Here is a 20,651-nt window from a genome sequence, read left to right on the forward strand (position 1 = left end):
AACATCAGCTGCGACAATGACTGAGACTATGATTATGCATGAACAATATATCCAGTGCTGATCCCTAGAGCAGGATACAGTGATATGCACTTTCAATATCTACAAAGGTGACAAGGTGACTACTACTGTTGCGATTTTGAAAATCCCCCAGACTCTGTCTTTGTAACCACAAAAATGCAGTCCAAAGCAGTTTATAAAATGAAAAAGGATATTAAATGACATTATTCTTATACTTGATTTTTAGTAAAGTCTAATTTGCATTGTTAAAATGAAAATTATGAATCAAAAATATTGCTCAAGGTAATTTGTCATTTTGGAAATGTGTCTGGGAAATAAAAGTCAGATCAACAAAATCTTGTAAATATTCATACCTCAAATCGATTCCTAAGTATGATATAGCATCTAACTTTCCCAAAAGGTTTCGCAAGCTTCAAGACAGCATTATCTGTGTATCTTGTGAATGGAAGATGCTTCAGGTAAACTACTCGTTCAGTATTCTACAACAAAAACAAAAGAAGCTTGAATATTCAGATCTAACCATAGAATATGTATTAGTTTGCTTGAAAGTACACTGAAGACAATTTTTTACTTGTATGAAAATAAAAATCTTTAGAATTTAATCATATTACATAAACCATACATGCACATTGTGGCTTGGTTTGCCTTTAACAAGTTACTGTAGCACTCACACTGTATGACAGTTGTGGGACGCTAACTGATGACATTATTAACGTGGTTTATACGGAGTTATAACAAAGCTAAACTCTACTTTTAGATTAATCAGTGCCTTTGAATTGGGCCCAAATAAAAGAGTATTGGTATATATGTAAATATGCCCAATGATAGGCTGGTACAACAATAAGCTGGTCACGCCACAATGCTGGACAAAGCTAGACTATTTGGGTAATCCAGTTATATAAATATTATTGACAGGTAACATAAAAATGCAAAATGTCTTAGTCAAACAGCAAAACAGGAAAAAGGAAATGTTTGCTTCTGGGTTTCAGTTGATTGATCTTACACCCCACTGAAGAGAAGAAGAATAGAAGAAGAAAAAAAAAAAAAAAAAAAACAAAAAAAACACAACAACACTCCACACACTACTGACATATTTTTCTCCTTTTCTTTGACTGCTTTGTCCTGTTGCAATACTCCTCTATAATACAACAGGGGAAAAAAGTATTGCACGATTCAACATTTTTCAATCAAATCAAATGTCTGATTCAGTGGTATTGTATATGTTATGATGTCTTTAACCAAATGATTCTGCAAACCGTTAGGAAGAGTGCAGATCCCAAGTAGATGCAGTGGGAAAAGCAAGTATTGAATGTGTCATGTTTTTCTCAGTAAATGTATTTCTAATGGGGCTATTTACATGAAATTTTCACCAGATGTTGGTAACAACCCAAGTAATCAACCATAAAAAGAACGCAAAACAAATAAGTCCATAAATTATGTGTAATAAAGTGGAATGACACAGGGAAAAATGAGGTGCAAAAAGGCATGGAAAGCCAAGAAACAAGTGGAAATCTGTCAGCATTTTGAAAACAATCCTGCTCCCGACTAATACAAATTAATATCAGCTGGTTTAATCCTATTTGATGGCCTATAAAAAGTTTTCTCATTACCAAAGTGTTATACAAGAAGCATCTCATGATGGGTAAATGCAAAGAGCTCTCTCAAGACCTTCACAACCTTATTGTTGCAAAACATACTGATGTGGCATTGGTTACAGACGTATTTCTAAACTTCTGAATGTTCCAGTGAGCACCGTTGGAGCCATAAAGAACATCATTTCATCATAAACTGGCCACGACAAGTTGTTCCTCACAAGATTTCTGACAGAAGTGTCAAAAGAATAATAAGACGACTTATCCAAGAGCCAAGGATCACTTGTGAAGAGCTTCCGAAAGACCTGGAATTAGCAGGTACAGTTGTTTCAAAGGAAACAATAAGTAATGCATTCAACTGCCATGGCCTCTATGCACATTAACTGCTCAAGACTCCACTGCTAAAGAAAAAGCATGTTGAAGCTTGTCTAAAGCTTGCTGCATAATATTTGGACACGCCAATGAAATACTGGAGAATATAGCCTGGACAGATGTGATCAAAATTGAACTCTTTGGACGTCATTGAACACACCAACAGTGAAGTTTGGAGGTGGGAACATCATGGTGTGGGGCTGTTTTTCAGCATATGGTGTACTGGAAGACTTCATATAATTGAAGGAAGGATGAATGGAGAAATGTACCAGGACATTCTTGATAAGAATCTGCTGTCATCTACCAGGATGCTGAAGACGAAACAAGGGTGGACATTTCAGCAAGACAATGATCCTAAACACACAGCCAAAGAAACTCATTTGGTTTGAGAGGAAGAAAATAAAGCTGCTAGAATGGCCCAGTCCAATTGAAAATCTATCGAAAGAACTGAAGATCAGAGTTCGTAGATGAGGCCCCCGGAACCTTCAAGATTTAAAGACAGTCTGTGTGGAAGAATGGGCCAAAATCACAGCTGACCAATGCATGCGACTAGTTTCTCCATACAGGAGGCGTTTTGAAGCCGAAACGAACAACAAAGGCTTTTCTACGAAGTATTAAATACATTTCAGTGAGCGTGTTCAATACTTATTCCCTGTGTCATTCCACTATATTACACAATTTATGGACTTATTTGTTTTGATTTCTTTATATGTGTGGATTACTTGGGTTGTTACCAATATCTGGTGACAATTTCATGTCAATAGCCTCATTAGAAATATATTTACTGAGAAAAACATGACACATTCAGTACTTGCTTTTCCCACTGTATCTACTTGGGATCTGCACTCTTCTTAACGGTTTGCAGAATCATTTGGTTAAAGACATCATAACATATACAATACCACGGAATCAGTCATTTGATTAAAAACTTTTCCAATTGCCATCTGTTCTACTTTACTGATTTGGAAATGCATTTTTTGACTAAAGTGACAAAAATACACTGCCTGGCCCAAAAAAAGTCGCCACCTGGATTTAACTAAGCAAATAAGTATGAGCCTCCTATTGGATAATTACTGCATGGGCGATTATCTTTCAGTTGGCAACACGTTATTTAACCCCAACTGGTGCAATGAGTTGCTTCTCATTTCTTAAACCACCATGTCGAAAGAAACATCTCGTAGTCATGGAAAAGATGTTAGTCTGTTTGAGAAGGGTCAAATCATTGGCATGCATCAAGCAGAGAAAACATCTAAAGGAGATTGCAGAAACTACTAAAATTGGGTTAAGAACTGTCCAACGCATTATTAAAAACTGGAAGGATAGTGGGGACCCATTGTCTTCGAGGACGAAATGTGGCCGGAAAAAAATCCTGAATGATCGTGATCGGCGATCACTTAAACGTTTGATGAAATTAAATCGAAGAAAAACAACAGAAGAACTCAGGTCTATGTTTAATAGGCCGCATCAGGGTAAGAAGAGAGGCAGATGAAGTGATGCACTCATCATGCCTAGTGCCTACTGTACAAGCATGTGGGGGCAGTGCTATGATCTGGGGTTGCTGCAGTTGGTTAGGTCTAGGTTCAGCAACAGTATGTGCTCCAAGAATGAGGTCAGCTGACTACCTGAATATACTGAATGACCAGGTTATTCCATCAATGGATTTTTTCCTCCCTGATGGCACGGGTATATTCCAAGATGACAATGCCAGGATTCATCAGGCTCAAATTGTGAAAGAGTGGTTCTGGGAGCATGAGACATCATTTTCACACAGATTGGCCACCACAGAGTCCAGACCTTAACCCCATTGAGAATCTTTGGGATGTGCTAGAGAAGTCTGCGCAGCGGTCAGACTCTACCATCATCAATGCAAGATCTTGGTGAAAAATTAATGCAACACTGGATGGAACTAAATCTTGTGACATTGCAGAAGCTTCAGGCGGTCCAACAAAATATTAGAGTGTGTGACGTTTTTTTTTGGTGGTGACTTTTTTTTGGCCAGGCAGTGTATAACTCTCCAGGCAACTTCTAATGTGTTGACATTCAAATATAACTTAAACTTGTGGTATCCCCAGTACTTTTTTTGGAAGTAATTTAGAATTAGTTAAAAAAAAAATTAACAAGCATGATCCTGGAAAATGCAGAATGCATAAAATGTGAAATATTAATACTATGACAACAGATAAACTTTATTCTTATATATGAAAGCCTGAAACCATTAGAGTCAAATAACATTCTCTGACTTAATCCAAATTTGGGTTGCAATGGACAGGGGCTCATCCTAGCCACACTGGAAACAGCAGTGGTCAGGTTATCGGTGCATCCTAGGGTCTACTCATAAACAAACCGACCCTAACAACACAGGGTCAACTAATTTTCACAAATTAACCTGATCTGCAGGTCTTTGGAGATTTGATCGAAATCCTGCATATAGAGATAGTATGCAGATATGCAGACAATGTAGAGAATATGCAGATTCTACAGAGTTTATTAATATTTTAAACTAGTTGGGTTGTAATATTAAGCTGTTAAGTGTAAAAAACATTTAATATTTTAGAGCATAACTTGTTTATTCATAAGTCTAAGGCAACAAGGCAAGCAATTCCATTCAACCTCTGTTATTACTATTTGTAGCCATTTCCCCCCCTAAACTGTCCACAAAGACAGAGGAAATAATCTGTTCTTCAATGAAGATGAAAACTTCTCTCAATTTCTGCCTCTTCTGAAAGTAATCTTGTGCAAAAACAGGTTAAAAAAAAAACCAGGGATCATTTAAAATAAATTGTACTCATAAATATAACACATTTTTCAACCTACCGCCAAAGTCTTGAATGATTTAGACAGATGGACATTCACTTTTGTGCCAGAGACCACAGGTTCTTTTTTACTGTAGAAGTCCACCATTTTAATTGCATCTTCCTCCTTTGACAGTTCTATTAGTGCCTGCTTTTAAAATACAAACAGTTGTTTTGTGAATATGGGGGTGGAGAAACACGCCACACACTCTTCTGCATATTTCACAGCTTTTTATTTAAAAACTGCTAATATTTTTATATATTTAAAATTGTTTTTACAGGTTGGTCAAACAAATTCAATTTCCTTTCTCCATTTTCATCTATTAAAGTTTTGTGCATGAGTATTCTTTTAAAGTTTAGCTGCCAGTTCATCTATCAATATCAATACCATTTCATTGAATTAGCTTTTGTAAATGTGTGGAAAAGCAACTTTAAAATTGACTTCACTGACATCATTCCACAAAAACTGTATTTTGATTCACTGATAGAAAAAGAAGCCAGAAGTTGTAAACTACCAGCTAGATACTGTCTGAAATCTTAATCTCACAACACTGACAGTGTAATCAGGATTGTGAAGCACTGGAATTGCTCTGCATGTGTAAAGATACTAGCAAACCCCGATTAAATGTGAGAAAGCTGGAAAAAATTGTTATCACACAAGAAGTGTCTCTCAATACAATGGAAATAAAGTAAACAAACAAACAATTTAAGTTATCATGTGTGTACTTAACTATTCAGAATGTTATCAGAGAAGGTGTATTGTTGCAAAACGTAAGGATTATCAAAATTTGGTAGCCTTACAGTAAATATTGTTAAAGATACTAAGGGAGGGCTAATTAGGAGGAGACCTCCGTTTGAACCCTACTGCTGGATTTTTAGTAGATTTTTGCTTTGAACACCATATTTCAAGACAAAGTTTAAATAAATAACAGGGTGAGTTAAAATTATGTTAACATTTGAATGGCAGAAACAATTTATTCTTAAAAAACATACTTCATATGTACAAGATGATTTACCTGTTTGCCATCATGTTCAACACATGTGGCACATAAATTGTCCACAAAAATTGTATTCAAGTATATACAGAACAGTACCATTAGTGTGACATAATTTTGACTCACCCTGTATAACTGCACTTTGAACCAGAAATTGTGGTTGACATTATACTTTTGTTCAACATGAGGCAGCATGTTCTGAACAAGCAGATAGGTTGTTCACAGCATAGCACTTATGCTATCAGTTGGTGATTTGGCTCAGATGAACAGAGAATCAGCTGAACAGACCAGACCAGAGAGGCCCCATAGGTAGTGACGGTTTCCTTGGAATGTTTAGCATATGCCATTGCTCAGGATGAATTATAATCTAGCATATATCTCTATTATATAAAAGAGACGCGATTTTCTCGGAGACACTTTAACGTCCCGTGATACAAGGACGACAGCTGCTGTACAAGATTTTAAATATTTGAAGTGCTACGCAACATGCAGATCACGCAGCACTGCACAAACAGCAGCAACAAGCCAGCTGATTAAGCATAGAGGAGGTAAAAGAAAAATGTATTTGTTTCCCATTGTATCACTGTGTAAGAGGGGGTTTCAGATGAGCGACGGGGGGTAGGGTTTGCGCAAAGCCCCCTAGCTTCTTATAATAATAATAATAAAAAAAAAAAAACAAAACAAAAACAAAAAAAAAAACAGGACACTAACTACTTATATAGATTCTCTGACTTTACTACTGCAACCAATGCTCTTGGAGGCATGTGTGAAAGTTTGTAGCTCACTTTAATTCTGCTTAGTACTTACGTAATTGTGCTCAACTTGGAACACTGTTAAGAAGACTGTGATGGTAATATTCTTATTAAATGGAAATGAAAAGGCTGGCACAGAGGGAACGTTATTCTGAGTGCACTGTTAAACCACTATCTTTGACTGTTGTAATGGCTTTAACAGAAATATGAGGGTACCTGACTTCAAATAAAGCACCAGAACTATTTGTAGTCTGAGCAGAAGACTGCATTCCATGAGATTTGGAAACTTTCATCCACTCTGAGGAAGTATATATGAAGACAGTTCAAAGAAATGGGTACATCAAGGGAAAAAAAAAAAACCTTCAAAATGTTCCACTGCAGCAAAATTTGCAAATATCCACGATCACTGTTGACGTTACTTAATGCACAAGCATTTCCTCCTTTGTTGTTTTTTTTTTGCTTCGTTTGCCAACCCATGGGGTTTGGCGCTGGGTACCTGCTATCTCGAGGCTGAGCCATTTGAAGGGCGTCGGGGTGCTCCTCCATTAGAGAAAGTGATTGTATTTAAAAAGATAGCATATAGAAGAGTATGTGGGGCACGAGAGTAAGACAGCTTGGTCCTTAGTTATTATGGATAGAAAAATCAGTTACTTGAGAATTTCACTACAACTGTCTATTTTAATGGCAATGAATAATAAAACGTAATAAAAAGTAAAAGTGAAAAGTAAAATGTAATAAAAAGTAAATAAAAAATTAAATAAAATCAAATATTATGAATTACTTTACCTTCTAATTTACATTCTATAAATGTTGCTTTTTTGCATTTCTGTTCACATATTTTTCAGATACTTTTCCCTTTTGTTTATTGGACTATTCTCTTTGTTTTTAATTTTAATTATATGCGGCTCTTTTTTTCTTCATTTTCTTTTTTTTGACATTCATTATCAGCTCTTGCCCCTCTTTTTCTATCGTAACCTAAAATTCAACATTCTTGATTAGATAAGCTCCTTTTTGGCCTTGCCATTATAACCGACTGTGTTGAAGGGCGAGTTAGCACTGAGAGTGTCACGGGGTGGTACAGAGACAGGATGTGTGCTGTAGATGTGTGTGTAAGTTTGGTGAGGTCACATTTGACATTTGGTGATATCAAAGAGGTTCTAAAAGTAAATTTATGCAAGTCTTCATTACAAGTCTGAATCTTTACATTCTGTGTATTAGAAATACACAAGAGAGACTAATTTATAATGAATTAAAATTTTTCCAATACAGAAAGTTTAAATTGTAAGCTGTGGAACTCCACTCTAAATATGATAAAGTATACCTACAACATCATCATGTAAAACAATGTAGTTTGTCACAGTTCCAAAAGGTTCAGCCAACTGAAGAATCTCCTTCCCAATATTCTTTTTCTTCTCAAAGTCTGTAACAGCAACCACTCTTCCATTCTATAAACATGTAACAATTACAAAAACATAGGAATCACAAAAATGTGTTTCAGAGCATCAAAGTGCTTCTTATATTAATAAACTTTATTAATAAAAAAAAATTAATGCATTCCAGAATTGAGATATAAAAACTTACTCAATGAGTAAGACGTGTGACTTTAGTATCACATTCAATATCGTGACAAATGTTGGCATTTTACAACAAATTGTAACGCAGCAATTTAAACATTTTGTCATTGTGAGGTTTTCACAACTCAAGTCATGAATTTAAGTCATAAATTTGTTAAATGCAAAACATTGTGTATCCACAGCCTTATTAATGCATGTCAGGTGTGCCATTTGCTTTTTCAGATCTCAATACTATAAAACCCGAGTATGACAGAAATTTGAAAGAAATCTATAAAGATTGTTACTGTACCTAAACAAATTGATTTAAAATAATTTCTTAAAATAACCAAACCCTTTGAATTTAAAACATGCAAAAACTTTTTGAAGAAGCTGCTGTATATTAATGGATGATAATGGAGTAGAATTAAGCCTCTAGTATCACTCTAAACAAAAGGCTTAATCAGAGCAAAATAATAGGGCAACAGTTAGTGCTTTTACCTCACAACTCCTGGACCAGTGATCTATTATGTGATGTTTGCACATTCTCCAAATATCTGTTGAAAATATTTTTCTACATACTTACCAACTTCCCCCCAAATTCCAAAAACATTTGTTGGTCAAGCCGGTTACTTTAAATTTACCTTAAATGCACAAATGTTAGTGTATGCCCTAATATGTCTTGTGATAAACTGGTATTCCATCCAATGCAAATGTCAGTGTCGGGTCCAATTCGATGAAAATAAAATCTGAGTAAGCTTTCATTGAACAAAATTTTAAAAAATTAACATTTCAACTATTTGGCTGAATACTCTTTTTAGAGGAGAGCTCTTCCAGTAATAAATAATGAATTCATTATATTTTTCTTTACTTCCTATGTCTTCCACTTTTCTAAAATTGATATAGTAGCCAAACATATGCATGTTAAAAAAAGTGAAAGAGACAGCATCACCTAGATTAAGAATTCCTGTAAATATTTCAAGTGACTCATTAATATGTAAGAAAACATTTGTGTAGAGATGACATTTAAGAGTTGCTCATTCACTAGCTTTAATAGATGTGTGAGTTGTACTAGGTGGGGTGTAACAAAAAAAATAAACATAGCTAGACATAACAATAGTGTAATATCTGCACTTTGAAAGTTAGAAATATATATAAAAACAGCTGTGTTACCTGGCTTCTCCTGGAAAAATCTGGAAAACAGGCGTCAGTTACAGTGCCTTCAGTTAATCAGGTGTATTCGAAGTACTATGCAACTGTGAAGTGTTTTTCTGTACAATAATTTTTTTTTTTTTAAACTAAGGGGTAATAATTTGGAAGACAATGTGCTGTAGTGGTTAAAGCTTTGGACTTTGAACTTCAAACCCATAGGTTGTGTGTTCAAACTCTGCTACTGACACTGTGTGACCATGAGACACTTCACCTGCCTGTGCTCCAATTGGGGGGAAAAAAAAAAAAACACAAAAGAAATGTAACCAATTGTATTTTAACCTGTCTCCTTGTAGGCTTTCCAGGAAACTAAAATAATAAATCTGAAGTTAAAAAAAAAAAACTGCAGCCTTCATGTTTTAAGCAGTGGGGGGTAGAACAGCGTTCGGTTTTCAGTACTATGACCAGAGGCTGGAGGTCGATGGAGAAAAAAAAAAACGGACACAAGTCCAATGACAGTCGGCATAAGCATATTTCAAATGTGATCAGAATTACATAAAATGCAGTACAAGCTTAACTTTTACAATATATTGCTAAAAATATTTATTGATACTATAGTATACACACAAAAAAGTAATGAAGAATCATATAGTCTGCAAAGCAGTTAAACAACCTTGAAAGCAACAAATTAGAATTAATGGTAACACTACATGAAGTGTCCATAATTACACTGTAACAACTATGCAATTACCTGTATAAGTAATCGAGTTATGACTCTGTACTTACTGTTCAATACAAAATTAACGCTATAATTAATTACTCAGTTATCATTGATATTCCACAGTTAATATAATTACAATGTAACAATTTATCACTGATCCAAAAACAAGTGTACTTGCATAGTTACACTGTAGCTGTACTTTCAAAATGTAAAAAAAAACATTATGGGTATGTAACTACAACTATGTAACAGATGTTCCATGGTCTGGGCAATTTTAATGGAAAATTGCAGTGATAACTGCATAGCTTTTCGATGATATTTCAGGATCTTTTTTAAATGGTGAAAACACCTTTGCAAAATGGTTAACTCTTTTTCCCCCAAAATCTAGAGGGGCACCTTCTTCACATGTTTTGCTTAAACAAACATTTGTCACATTCTTGTAGTTATGTTACACTATACCCATCCCTAACATAATACTGCTAAACTTGCATCATTCAATCAAGGTACACTGGGCCGCAGAGCCATTCCAAGCATCACCAGGCACAAGGCAAGAAATGGCCCAGGATGGGGAGCCATCCCATTACAAGGCCCACTGACAAACATACCAGCAGTCACGCTCTCACACATATGGCCACGTAATCCAACCTACATGTCCCTGGGATGTGGCAGTAAAACCCAAGACGACCTAGGGAGACATGGGTAGAACGTACAAATTTTACACACATATCTCCAGGCAGAATTCCATCTCAGGATAATGGATCTGTGAGGCAAATCGTGAACCATTTTGCAAAGGTGTTTTCACCATTTAAAAAAGATCTTGAAATATCATTGAAAACCTATGAAGTTATTACTGCAATTCTCCAGTAAAATTGCCCAGACCATGGAACATCTGTTACATAGTTGTAGTTACATGCCCTAATGTTTTAATTACATTTTGAAAGTACAGATACAATTTAACTATGTAAAGTACACTTGTTTTCGGTTCAGTGATAAATTGTTACATTGTAATTATATTAACTGTGCAATGACAACTGAGTAATTAACTATAGTGTTACTTTGTATTACACAGTAAGTACGGAGTAGTAACTCAGTTACACTGTACTTATACAGGTAATTACAAAGTAGTTACAGTGTAATTATGGACACTTAATGTAAAAAAAGTGTTACCGAATTGATCTTTAAAATGTATGGATAAATACATTTTAGTAAATATATAAGCAGACAACTATGTGTACAAAAAGTAGAACAAAACATATAGTATGCCTTTTCTTTTGTGAACAAACCTTCTTTACTTATGCAAATTACCTGCCTGAAATGTGCAAACTCCACGCAAAAAATGGTCAGACTGGGAATTGAATCCAGGCGTGAGGAAGCAACACAAAACTACCAAAATGAACCACTTCCTTCAAGGAACCATGCCTATTAAAAGTATTAACATACATTTTTTTATTTTACTTGGGAAGGCAGAAGATAAATTTAACTAACCTGCAATTGTCTTCTGTCATGATCTGAAAATTAAGCATAAACAATTATAGACAGCAAATTTAAACAAAATGAGCAATACACACATAGAAGTGCCAATTCCTTTTTTTAAAGGGGTTCTAAGAAAGACTCTTGCATAAGGATTATGTATGAAGAACAAAATTCTAAAACATATAAAATATACATTCTATATACTGTATATTACAGAACTTACTTCTAGAAAGAGAACCTGTTTTTGTCCCTGAATAAATTCCTGATATATCTGCATCTTCATCATCTCCAACCTCATCTAAAGTAACAAAATCTTCCATATCTTCAGGCTCAAGAAGTTCTTCCTACAACAAACAAATGAGTGCAAGATGTAAGATCACTGCAAAGCAAGGTTTTTACCTGTAAAAAAAGTGATGATGGACGGTATATTTCTGGGCTGCAAATCTGTTTTTGCCAATGGCAGCTCAAATAAGCATAAGGCAACAAACAACTCTAAACTGGCATATTATTCAGGAGGGTAACTGACTGGCATCTCAGCAACCATCTTGTGCCCTAGTGCTACTGGGGCAGGTTCTGGATATAAGGAATCCTTAAATTCATAAGCACATTAGAAAACGTAATAATGTTAGAAGCTGGTGTGAGCTTAAGTTGCCGATACAGTTCCATTAAATTACTCCTATACAGAAGCTTCAAGATAATTTAGGTGAAGTATAGATATGCAGCAGGAAAAATAAGTATTGTATGCATCAAAATGTTTCTGAGTAAATATATTTATAACTGGACTATTGACATTAAATGTACACCAGGTATAGGTAACAAACCAAGTAATCCACACACAAAGAAATCAAAACAAATACGTCCATAAATTAAGTTGTGCAATAGTGGAATGACACAGGGAATAAGTTTTGAACACGCTTACTAAAATTCTTAGTAGAAAAGCCTTTGCTGGTAATGGCAGCTTCAAGATGCTACCTGTATGGAGAAACTAGTCGCATGCATTGCTCAAGTGTGATTTTAGCCCATTCTTTCACACAAACTGTCTTCAAATCTTGAACGTTCTGGGGGCCTCTTCTAAGAGCTCTGATCTTCAGTTCTTTCCATACATTTTCCATTGTTTTCAAGTTGGGTGATTGACTGGGCCATTCTAGCAGATTTATTTTCTTCCTCTCAAACGAAATGAAAGTTTCCTTGGCTGTGTGTTTGGGATCATTGTCTTGCAGAAATGTCCATCCTCGTTTCATCTTCAGCATCCTGGTAGATAGCAGCAGATTCTTATGAATGTCCTGGTACATTTCTCCATTCATCCTTCCTTCAATTATATGAAGTCTGCCAGTATTTTGGGGTGATGTGCAGTGTCATTTCTCCTCCAAACATGGTGTATGCAAGGGCATCCAAAGAGTTCAATTTTGGTTTCATCTGACCAGAATAAATTCTTCCAGTATTTCATTGGCTTGTCCAAACGTTGTACAACAAACTTTAAACGAGCTTCAACATGCTTTTTCTTCAGCAGTGGAGTCTTGCGCGGGGAGTGTTCATAGAAGCCATGGCCATTGAGTGCATTACTTATTGTTTTCTTTGAAAAAACTGTACCTGCTAATTTCAGGTCTTTCAGAAGCTCTCCATGAGTGGTCCTTGGCTCTTGGAAAACTCTGATTATTTTTTTTTGACTCCTCTGTCAGAAATCTTAAGAGGAGCACCTGGTTGTGACTGGTTTATGGTAAAATGATGTTCTTTCCACTTCTGGAATATGGCCCAACAGTGCTCACTGGAACATTCAGAAGTTCAGAAATAAGTCAGTAACCAATGTCATCAGTATGTTTTGGTTTTGCAACAATAAGGCTGCGAAGGTCTTGAAAGACCGCTTTGCTTTTACCCATCATGAGATGCGTCTTGTGTGACACCTTGGTAATGAGAAACGTTTTTATAGGCCATCAATTAAGACTAAACCAGCTGATATTAATTTGTACTGATAGGGGGCAGGATTGCTTTCTAAATACTGACAGATTTCAGCTGGTTTCTTGGCTTTCCATGACTTTTTGCACCTCCTTTTCTTCATGTGTTCAATACTAACACATGTCATTCCACTTTACTACACATAATTTATGTACTTGCATTTACTAAGGAAAAAAATTGATGTGTTCAATAATTATTTTCCCTGCTCTATGTGAGGGGAGTCTGAGATAAGTTTAATTTAATCAATTTATCTGTAACAGAAATATGAACTATACACATTGTCTTTTGAAATGCATATATGAACTCTCAGTGTGTTAATTTTTGTAAGCATACGATGAAATGAACTTCCCTCTCCATGCCGATTCCTTTAATCGAATACTATATTCAAATTTCTAGCTGCAAAACCCCTTCATGCCTTTTTTCACAATAACAACATTTTCATGGAATAGTACCCCACCTTATCGCATCCCAAATTCAATAAAAACATTTTACAACAGGCACTGATGTTAAATTTATTAATTAACAAATTTAAAAGTTAAAACTGTTATTGAACCCTGCCCTAATTTTATGTACTAGTAGTAAGTTTTGTGTCAGGGCTTGTAAATGAAAACATGTGGTTTACCAAAAGGCTGTTAAGTGAATTAACTTTCAGAAGTTTTATTTTAATGTGCTTGGTTAGGATCCGCTATTCTTTACAATAATTAAAAAAAAAAAAAAAAAAAAAACTCAATTTATGTACCTTTTATTTTATACAAAATATTTCATATTTGTTTCATTACCTTCATCATACTCCTTAAAGACTCTTAGAACAAAACAAAAAAAATCATCACTTCTATGAGAATGTAGGCCTCTAGTTTATACAACTTTTTATTACAACACGTAAACAGTGTCTTGTGGACCGAGTATTTACAAGACGTCACATAGTTAGGTGAAAGGAGCCTACCTGTATTCAAATGAAATGTTTCAAATAAGATTGGGATAAATATATCCATGTTCAAAGTCAGCTCAAATGATAGTAGCTGTTTTTTTCATTGCAATGTGCTAAGTGGCTGTAGGTCTGAACAATAAAAGGTTTCAAATGAGTGAATACAAAATATCAATGCAAAATATGCACTGCACAAAGGGTTATTTCATAAGTTAGAGCAAGGCACAGAGCTGTACCTCAATTTAACCAGATGAAGAGAGAGCAAAGAAGTTTATCCCTTCATAACCTGAGAGGGAAATTAGTTAACAAATGACATGGACAGAGATATTCTGGCAACAACAGGGCAGGCCTTCTGCAAATGGCAGACCGCATCTGCTTTAAATCTCCACCTATGAATCAAAACATCTGAAGCTAGCATTAACAATGAAAACTTGCTACAGGTTCTCCTCTCATGTTGTTTGTTCTTTATAACAAGTCTTAAAAATGTTAATGCATAGACCCTGATGATTATCTTGTGTACTGGATATAACAAAATGTGATGCAATACACAGGTGAAGATCAATTTGTGCAATTTTGCTACGTAAAATGTTACTTTTTTACAATACATATGACCAAATGTGTAACTTCTATTGGGTAAATGTCCCCAAGGTAAAGTGAAATAAAAAATCTCTAGAACCACAACAAAACTCTTGTCAGTCTTTGTCCTTATTTTCCTGTAAGCCATTTGGAATAAATAATGTAAAAACGTATGTAAATACTATCTATCCCAGTCTGACAGCCACTTACCTCATCAGGTAAATTTATGCCTCTTGCGGACTGAAATGTTTTATGCTTGGAAATCTTTTCACTGGATTCTTCTGCTTTGTCAAGGTTTTCATTTTCACTAGGTCTGTCTGTTTCTGACGTGGTCTTGGTCTCAGGTACTAAAATCTGATCACAGACATCTGCAGGGAGATCGGATGAACTCTCTAGTACAGATGGATCCTCTGATGTTTCCATCAATTCACCCTTTTGAATTTTAACACTTTCACTTAATGTCTCTTCCGACTCAAGTAATGAAGTTGTTTTCTTGTTTTCTTCACTATGAGCATCTGAACAATCTTGCATTTCTTTAAATTCAGGCTGCATGTCTGTATCTTCTGTTGACTGGGGCAAGTCTTCAGGACACTGCTCTAATTCAAGGTCATCCTCTTCATGTTCTACTTCACTCTCCTGATTAACACCATCAGAATTAGCACTGCCAACTGTATCTGTGTCTACTGGCCTTTTTATTGCTACTGAGAAATCATCAAGTAAGGGTCTTGTATGTCTTTCTTTTGCTACTGCATTCTGATTCTTCTCTCTTGGTTTTAATGAAACACTGCCGGCAGATTCTCTTCTCCCATCTTTATCAGGTTTTATTCTATTATAGAAAGAACAAAATTTAATATTAAAAGATCTGACAAATTACAATGGAATGTTCCTTAATCTAGCAATAATATAGTTAATGGGTTCAAATTTAAAATCTAATACACATAATTTGTGCAAAGATTTCCAAGCCATTCATCTATAGTACATGAAACAAGGCCAAACAAGTTTGACAGTGGTATAAGAAAAACCAAAGATATGCACATGCTTTGAGGAAATAAATAATTTTAGGGCAAGGCATGACTAAAACACATTTATGCTATGTAAAATGCCTAGTGGGAGCAGGGCGGTCTTTTAGCCATTATTCTTCTTATAAGAACAGAAATAAAATTAACTTTCTTTGACATCTTAAAGACTTTGATGTGTATGAAAATGAGCTATAAATGATGTTGCAGTGAACATCCTAATCTATAGTACTAAATGAAAGATTAGCAAGTTTTCATTAAATACAGAAAGTAAAAACCTATCAAAAAAACCAAAATGAAGCACACTATATAGAAGTAAATAAAATTTGACAATAAGCTGAAGTAATTTAATGAACTTTTTAAATCATTTCATAAAATACTAATCTATATTACAGTTATACTTAATACATTACGCTTAATATGTCAATTTTACAATAAAAAATATTTTCACACCTCAATCTTTTGTATTTTTTGCAGAGGTTTGTTTTGATCTTGAAACCCTTTAATGATGCAGGATGCAAATTGTAATAATTTGCCATCGTTGCTGCATCAGATGCTTTCACCATCTCTATAAAAGCCTGGAGAGATAAAATAGCACAATTACAGGACCTAGGCTTATTTACGTACTTTAAGGTAAAATTTAAACAAAACTAGTATGAATGAAGAGATTGGCTATAATAAATAAATCAGGCAAAGACAGCAACTGGGTCATTTTTGCTTTTCATGCGTGATTGGCTGATAACTAACCAACTAATTCAAAATATGCACTTAATCATCATTTGCTCAACACTTTACACATCAGAACACAATGAGTATGATTTACAAATAAGAACAAAAAGAGAATACCTCGAAAAGGAAATAAAATCTCTATGAATGGCTAAAATAACTTCCAATACAAGATAATGTTATGATTGTCACAGAGTACAGGCACATCAGGATGTTATGCAATCTATCTTTAACAAAACAAACAAAAAAAAAAAATTAAAACATATTTGGAAAAGATTTTCCTTATGTTTACCTCAGATTTAAAAATTAATGAGTTCTGCACAGGTCCAAACTGGCTGGCCATTTCTAACAAGTCAGATGTAACATCTTTTTCTGGTGGCAGATTAGAAAAATATACTACAGCATAACCAGGGCTTTGAGTCTGCGTTTCTTCTTGGATCTGTAAAAGACAAGAAAATGTCTGCATTGAAACTGGTAACAGAATTTAATATATCCCTAAAAAGGATAGAATAAGAATAAAAAAAAAAAGGGGGGATTCTTAAAGCCTTTATAATATATAGACATGTTATCAAAGCAGAGTCTAGAATTGGAAACTTATTAATAAAATCCAAAACTGGATTTTACCCAAGGAAGTCTACTACTCCTAACATACTTTCCCTATACATGTTTTCTTTACATCACAAGTGATTTTCCCCGTTTATATTTTAAAGTTATTTCTTTTCCTTGTATTTTAGTTATGTTGTGTTTTTATAATAATTTCAGTATTAAAAAACAAAAGTGGATAAAAGTACATCGCAATTGTTGTGGAGTTTGAGTTGGGGGTTGCAACATCAGGACATGCTAGAGCTGGCCTCTTCAAAAGTCAGCCCATGGGCCACATGTGTGTTCCTCCTTCACCAAAACCATTTGTGGTACCGAAAATGGTATAGAATATATTTTTTCAAAGTATTTTATCGAAATTGGGAATTTCATTATTGTGACAACCCCATGCAGTAATTGAATTTACATGCAACTTACTATCAGACACCTACTGGGTAAGTTCAACGTGTTATTACTGTATAAAACTGCAACCTCAATACTTTCCCTGTGTGGAAAAAATAGCTGCAGTCCAGAATAAATGGCCCAATTTCCATGGGAATTAAAATTGGGAATCAACATGACCAGCTATACAACCAATTGACTGCCTTACCTAAAAGGATGAAAGAAAGGATTAGGACTCTAACTTCTTCTACTGCTAATATGGCACACCAAATACACCTTAACATGTTTACCAGCTCTAGAAAAAAAAAGTGTAAATGTCTAATTGGCTCAGATCATTTGTATGCTTATAGTATGGGATATCCTAGGTTTAACTTTACAGATATAAAGACATATAGATGTTTTACAAGAACTAGAATTGGTCCTTAAGCAGAATGTGTATAATGCAGTAACATACTAAGTATTAAAATAATGTTCCAGAATTTCTTGATTTTGAGCAAGAAACACTGGATGGTTGATGGAGGCTTATATACATTACCAAACACAGGAAAACTTAAACTTAATGCAGGGTCATATGGCAGCACCACAAATCAAAATCTTGTGTAATTTGGAAAACTACTATAATTTATTAATTAATTATTTAATTAGTAATAAATGTGAAAGCCACATAGCACAAACCTACTACAAAGGAATAAAGTTCACCATACAGGGTTGTCTGTATTTAAATAGCAAGAAAAATCCTTATCAGCTTTTCATCTATGAATTTTGGCATTTAACAGACAAATTGCCAGGAACGTTCTACAATACCTTATTAGGATACAGCATCAAAATCTTTATCAGGCCAAAAAAAAAAGCGCTGCAAACATTAAATTTGACACTGCTCACTATAAATTCTTAATAAACAAAATATTGGTATGCATTATGATGTAGCCAAATTACCATAATAGTGTTGATTGTAGTAGATAAGTATATATCATCTAGTCTGCAAAGACTCTTGCCTGAAGGACTTCGGTAATAATCCACCATAGCTTGGGCTTGTTCATGTGTACGCATTTCTAAAAAGGCCTAATGAATTCACCAAAAAAAAAAAAAAAAGACACACAAATTTTTAGTATATTTAAAAGTAAAAGATTTAGAAAAATGTCAGTTGCACAAAGAAATTTAACACCATTAGCTCAACAATGCTATAAACCTGCAGATTACAGATGGTTGACTTTGAGAATTGATTACCTATAATACTAACCAGTGTAAAACATGACTGTGTCAACAACATAAGAGTTGACCAAATAAGTCCCAACAAAACTATTAGCCAAACTGCCACAACAAATGTTTCATTTTTACACAGGCTAGGAGTGAGGTAATCAGAAAATATGCATGGAATTGGTCTTACTCTTGAACTTTCAAAATAACACACAGCATGACCTTGAATATTACCAATCTATCGATGCAAAATTATATTAAAGCTGAGAAAATAAGACAATGCTAAACACATTGCTTACCTTGTATGCTAAAACCAAATGCTTTGTGACATTTCCAAAGGGCTTTGCAAGATTCATCAAATACTTCAGGTTACAAGCTCCCTTCTTATATTTTGCAACTACGACTTTTCCTGAAGACTAAGTAATAAAGACAAAAAAGAAAAAATTCACTTAAGGTATAACTTTTCCCTCCTTTTTATCTTAGGGGTCAGTAGTGCAAGTTATGAGGCCAACAATATTTGAGCTATTTTGTAGTACTAGGGTGTTGTACCGCGTTAGCCATTATGAATGTAGTGAAAAGTCTAGCAAAATGACACCTTTTATTGGCTAACTAAAATGATTACAATATGCAAGCTTTCGAGGCAACTCAGGCCCCTTCTTCAGGCAAGATGTAATACAGAAACTGGAGTTCCCTGTGTTTATATACACACACTAGGACAAGAAACAACATTGGTAAATCTTTAAGTGAGAAAACTTAAATGTAAAACATTAATAGACTCCTTCAGGCTAGGGTTCATTTAACAAGAGAGAAGAACAATGTATGGTCAACATCTTTGAATAAGATAACTGTTCAACAGTCTTTTGAAGCTTCTAATTGAAGTTTTCAATACAATGTGGATCTGTAGTTAGGTTGTCTGTGTCAGCCTGACAGATGCAAACAATCCTTATACCTGGCCATAAAACTCTTGTCTCTATTCAAACATGTTAGATATTAGATAAAGGGCTTCTGAGTGAAAAACCAATGTGTATTTCCTAACTTATCAGTACAAGAAAAGGTAACTGGTCAATACTGAAAATCACTTAAACTGAAGGATTTTTTAAATAACTACCACAATCAGTTTTGATTATACTCAACATAAACCTCCTTTTTTTTGACCAGTACAATCAAGATAAAGGCACAATGATTCATCATGGAAATAATTTTATGATCAAAGAAACTTTCCCAACGAGATTGGCTTATTGTATCAAAATTATATACTCCTAAGGGAATAAACATTGCTATTACAAAGTGGCACATTGAGACCCAGCAACTGCTGACCACTTGACACACCAGAGTACCAAGACTGCTGATCTGCTCATCCCTGGGACTTTTGAATTTCCTACTTCCATAACTTTCAAAAGTTTTCTCATCCCTACAACATCCAAAGAAGAACTGAGAACACCACAGGTGACTGCTGAATGCATCTCGGTGGATTTTTATCTTGGGTCTCCTGAGAGAGCCTAATTTGTATACTGAAAGATTCCGTTATTAAGTGGATCCCCACTTCACAAGGATTTTGCTGGATCATGTTTATCTAGATGTTTGTGTTTACCTGTTCCTAGTTCAGGAATGCCTTTTTCATTTTTGTTCACGATACAATGTCCATGTGTTTGAAAGCTGATCTTACATTATGTATGGCCTTTAATGGATTTCGATCCCTTGAAGCTGACAAAGTAGCACATTTTATTGCTATATCATAAAATTTTGTTTGTGTCATATATATTCTTACTTGTACACATCTCAGTTACTCTATAACAGGCTGCTGTGAAGAATATATATTCAAAGTTCTGTCAAAAAACAAGAAACCCCAAGCACATTAACTTA

The 20,651-nt window shown here is 34.7% G+C and overlaps 1 protein-coding gene across 3 annotated transcripts in view; it reads right to left on the reverse strand.

The window, feature by feature from the left end:
* The window catches only part of LOC120543392 (matrin-3-like), a 52,041-nt gene that overhangs the window by 13,316 nt on the left and 18,074 nt on the right, over positions 1–20,651 (reverse strand). For 2 of the 3 annotated variants that reach the window (XM_039776455.1, XM_039776456.1), the window contains exons 7-16: positions 19,088–19,204; positions 18,528–18,653; positions 16,903–17,049; positions 16,338–16,462; positions 15,079–15,694; positions 11,638–11,758; positions 11,427–11,449; positions 7,847–7,966; positions 4,797–4,925; positions 372–497 (exon numbers count right to left, since the gene is read on the reverse strand). In XM_039776455.1, coding sequence (XP_039632389.1) covers positions 372–497; positions 4,797–4,925; positions 7,847–7,966; positions 11,427–11,449; positions 11,638–11,758; positions 15,079–15,694; positions 16,338–16,462; positions 16,903–17,049; positions 18,528–18,653; positions 19,088–19,204 — 1,650 coding nt within the window. The remainder of the gene's footprint in view (positions 1–371; positions 498–4,796; positions 4,926–7,846; positions 7,967–11,426; positions 11,450–11,637; positions 11,759–15,078; positions 15,695–16,337; positions 16,463–16,902; positions 17,050–18,527; positions 18,654–19,087; positions 19,205–20,651) is intronic. The other variant, XM_039776457.1, reaches the window with a different exon arrangement.

The sequence above is a fragment of the Polypterus senegalus genome, chromosome 13, assembly GCF_016835505.1.
Source record: "Polypterus senegalus isolate Bchr_013 chromosome 13, ASM1683550v1, whole genome shotgun sequence".
Taxonomy (NCBI): domain Eukaryota; kingdom Metazoa; phylum Chordata; class Cladistia; order Polypteriformes; family Polypteridae; genus Polypterus; species Polypterus senegalus.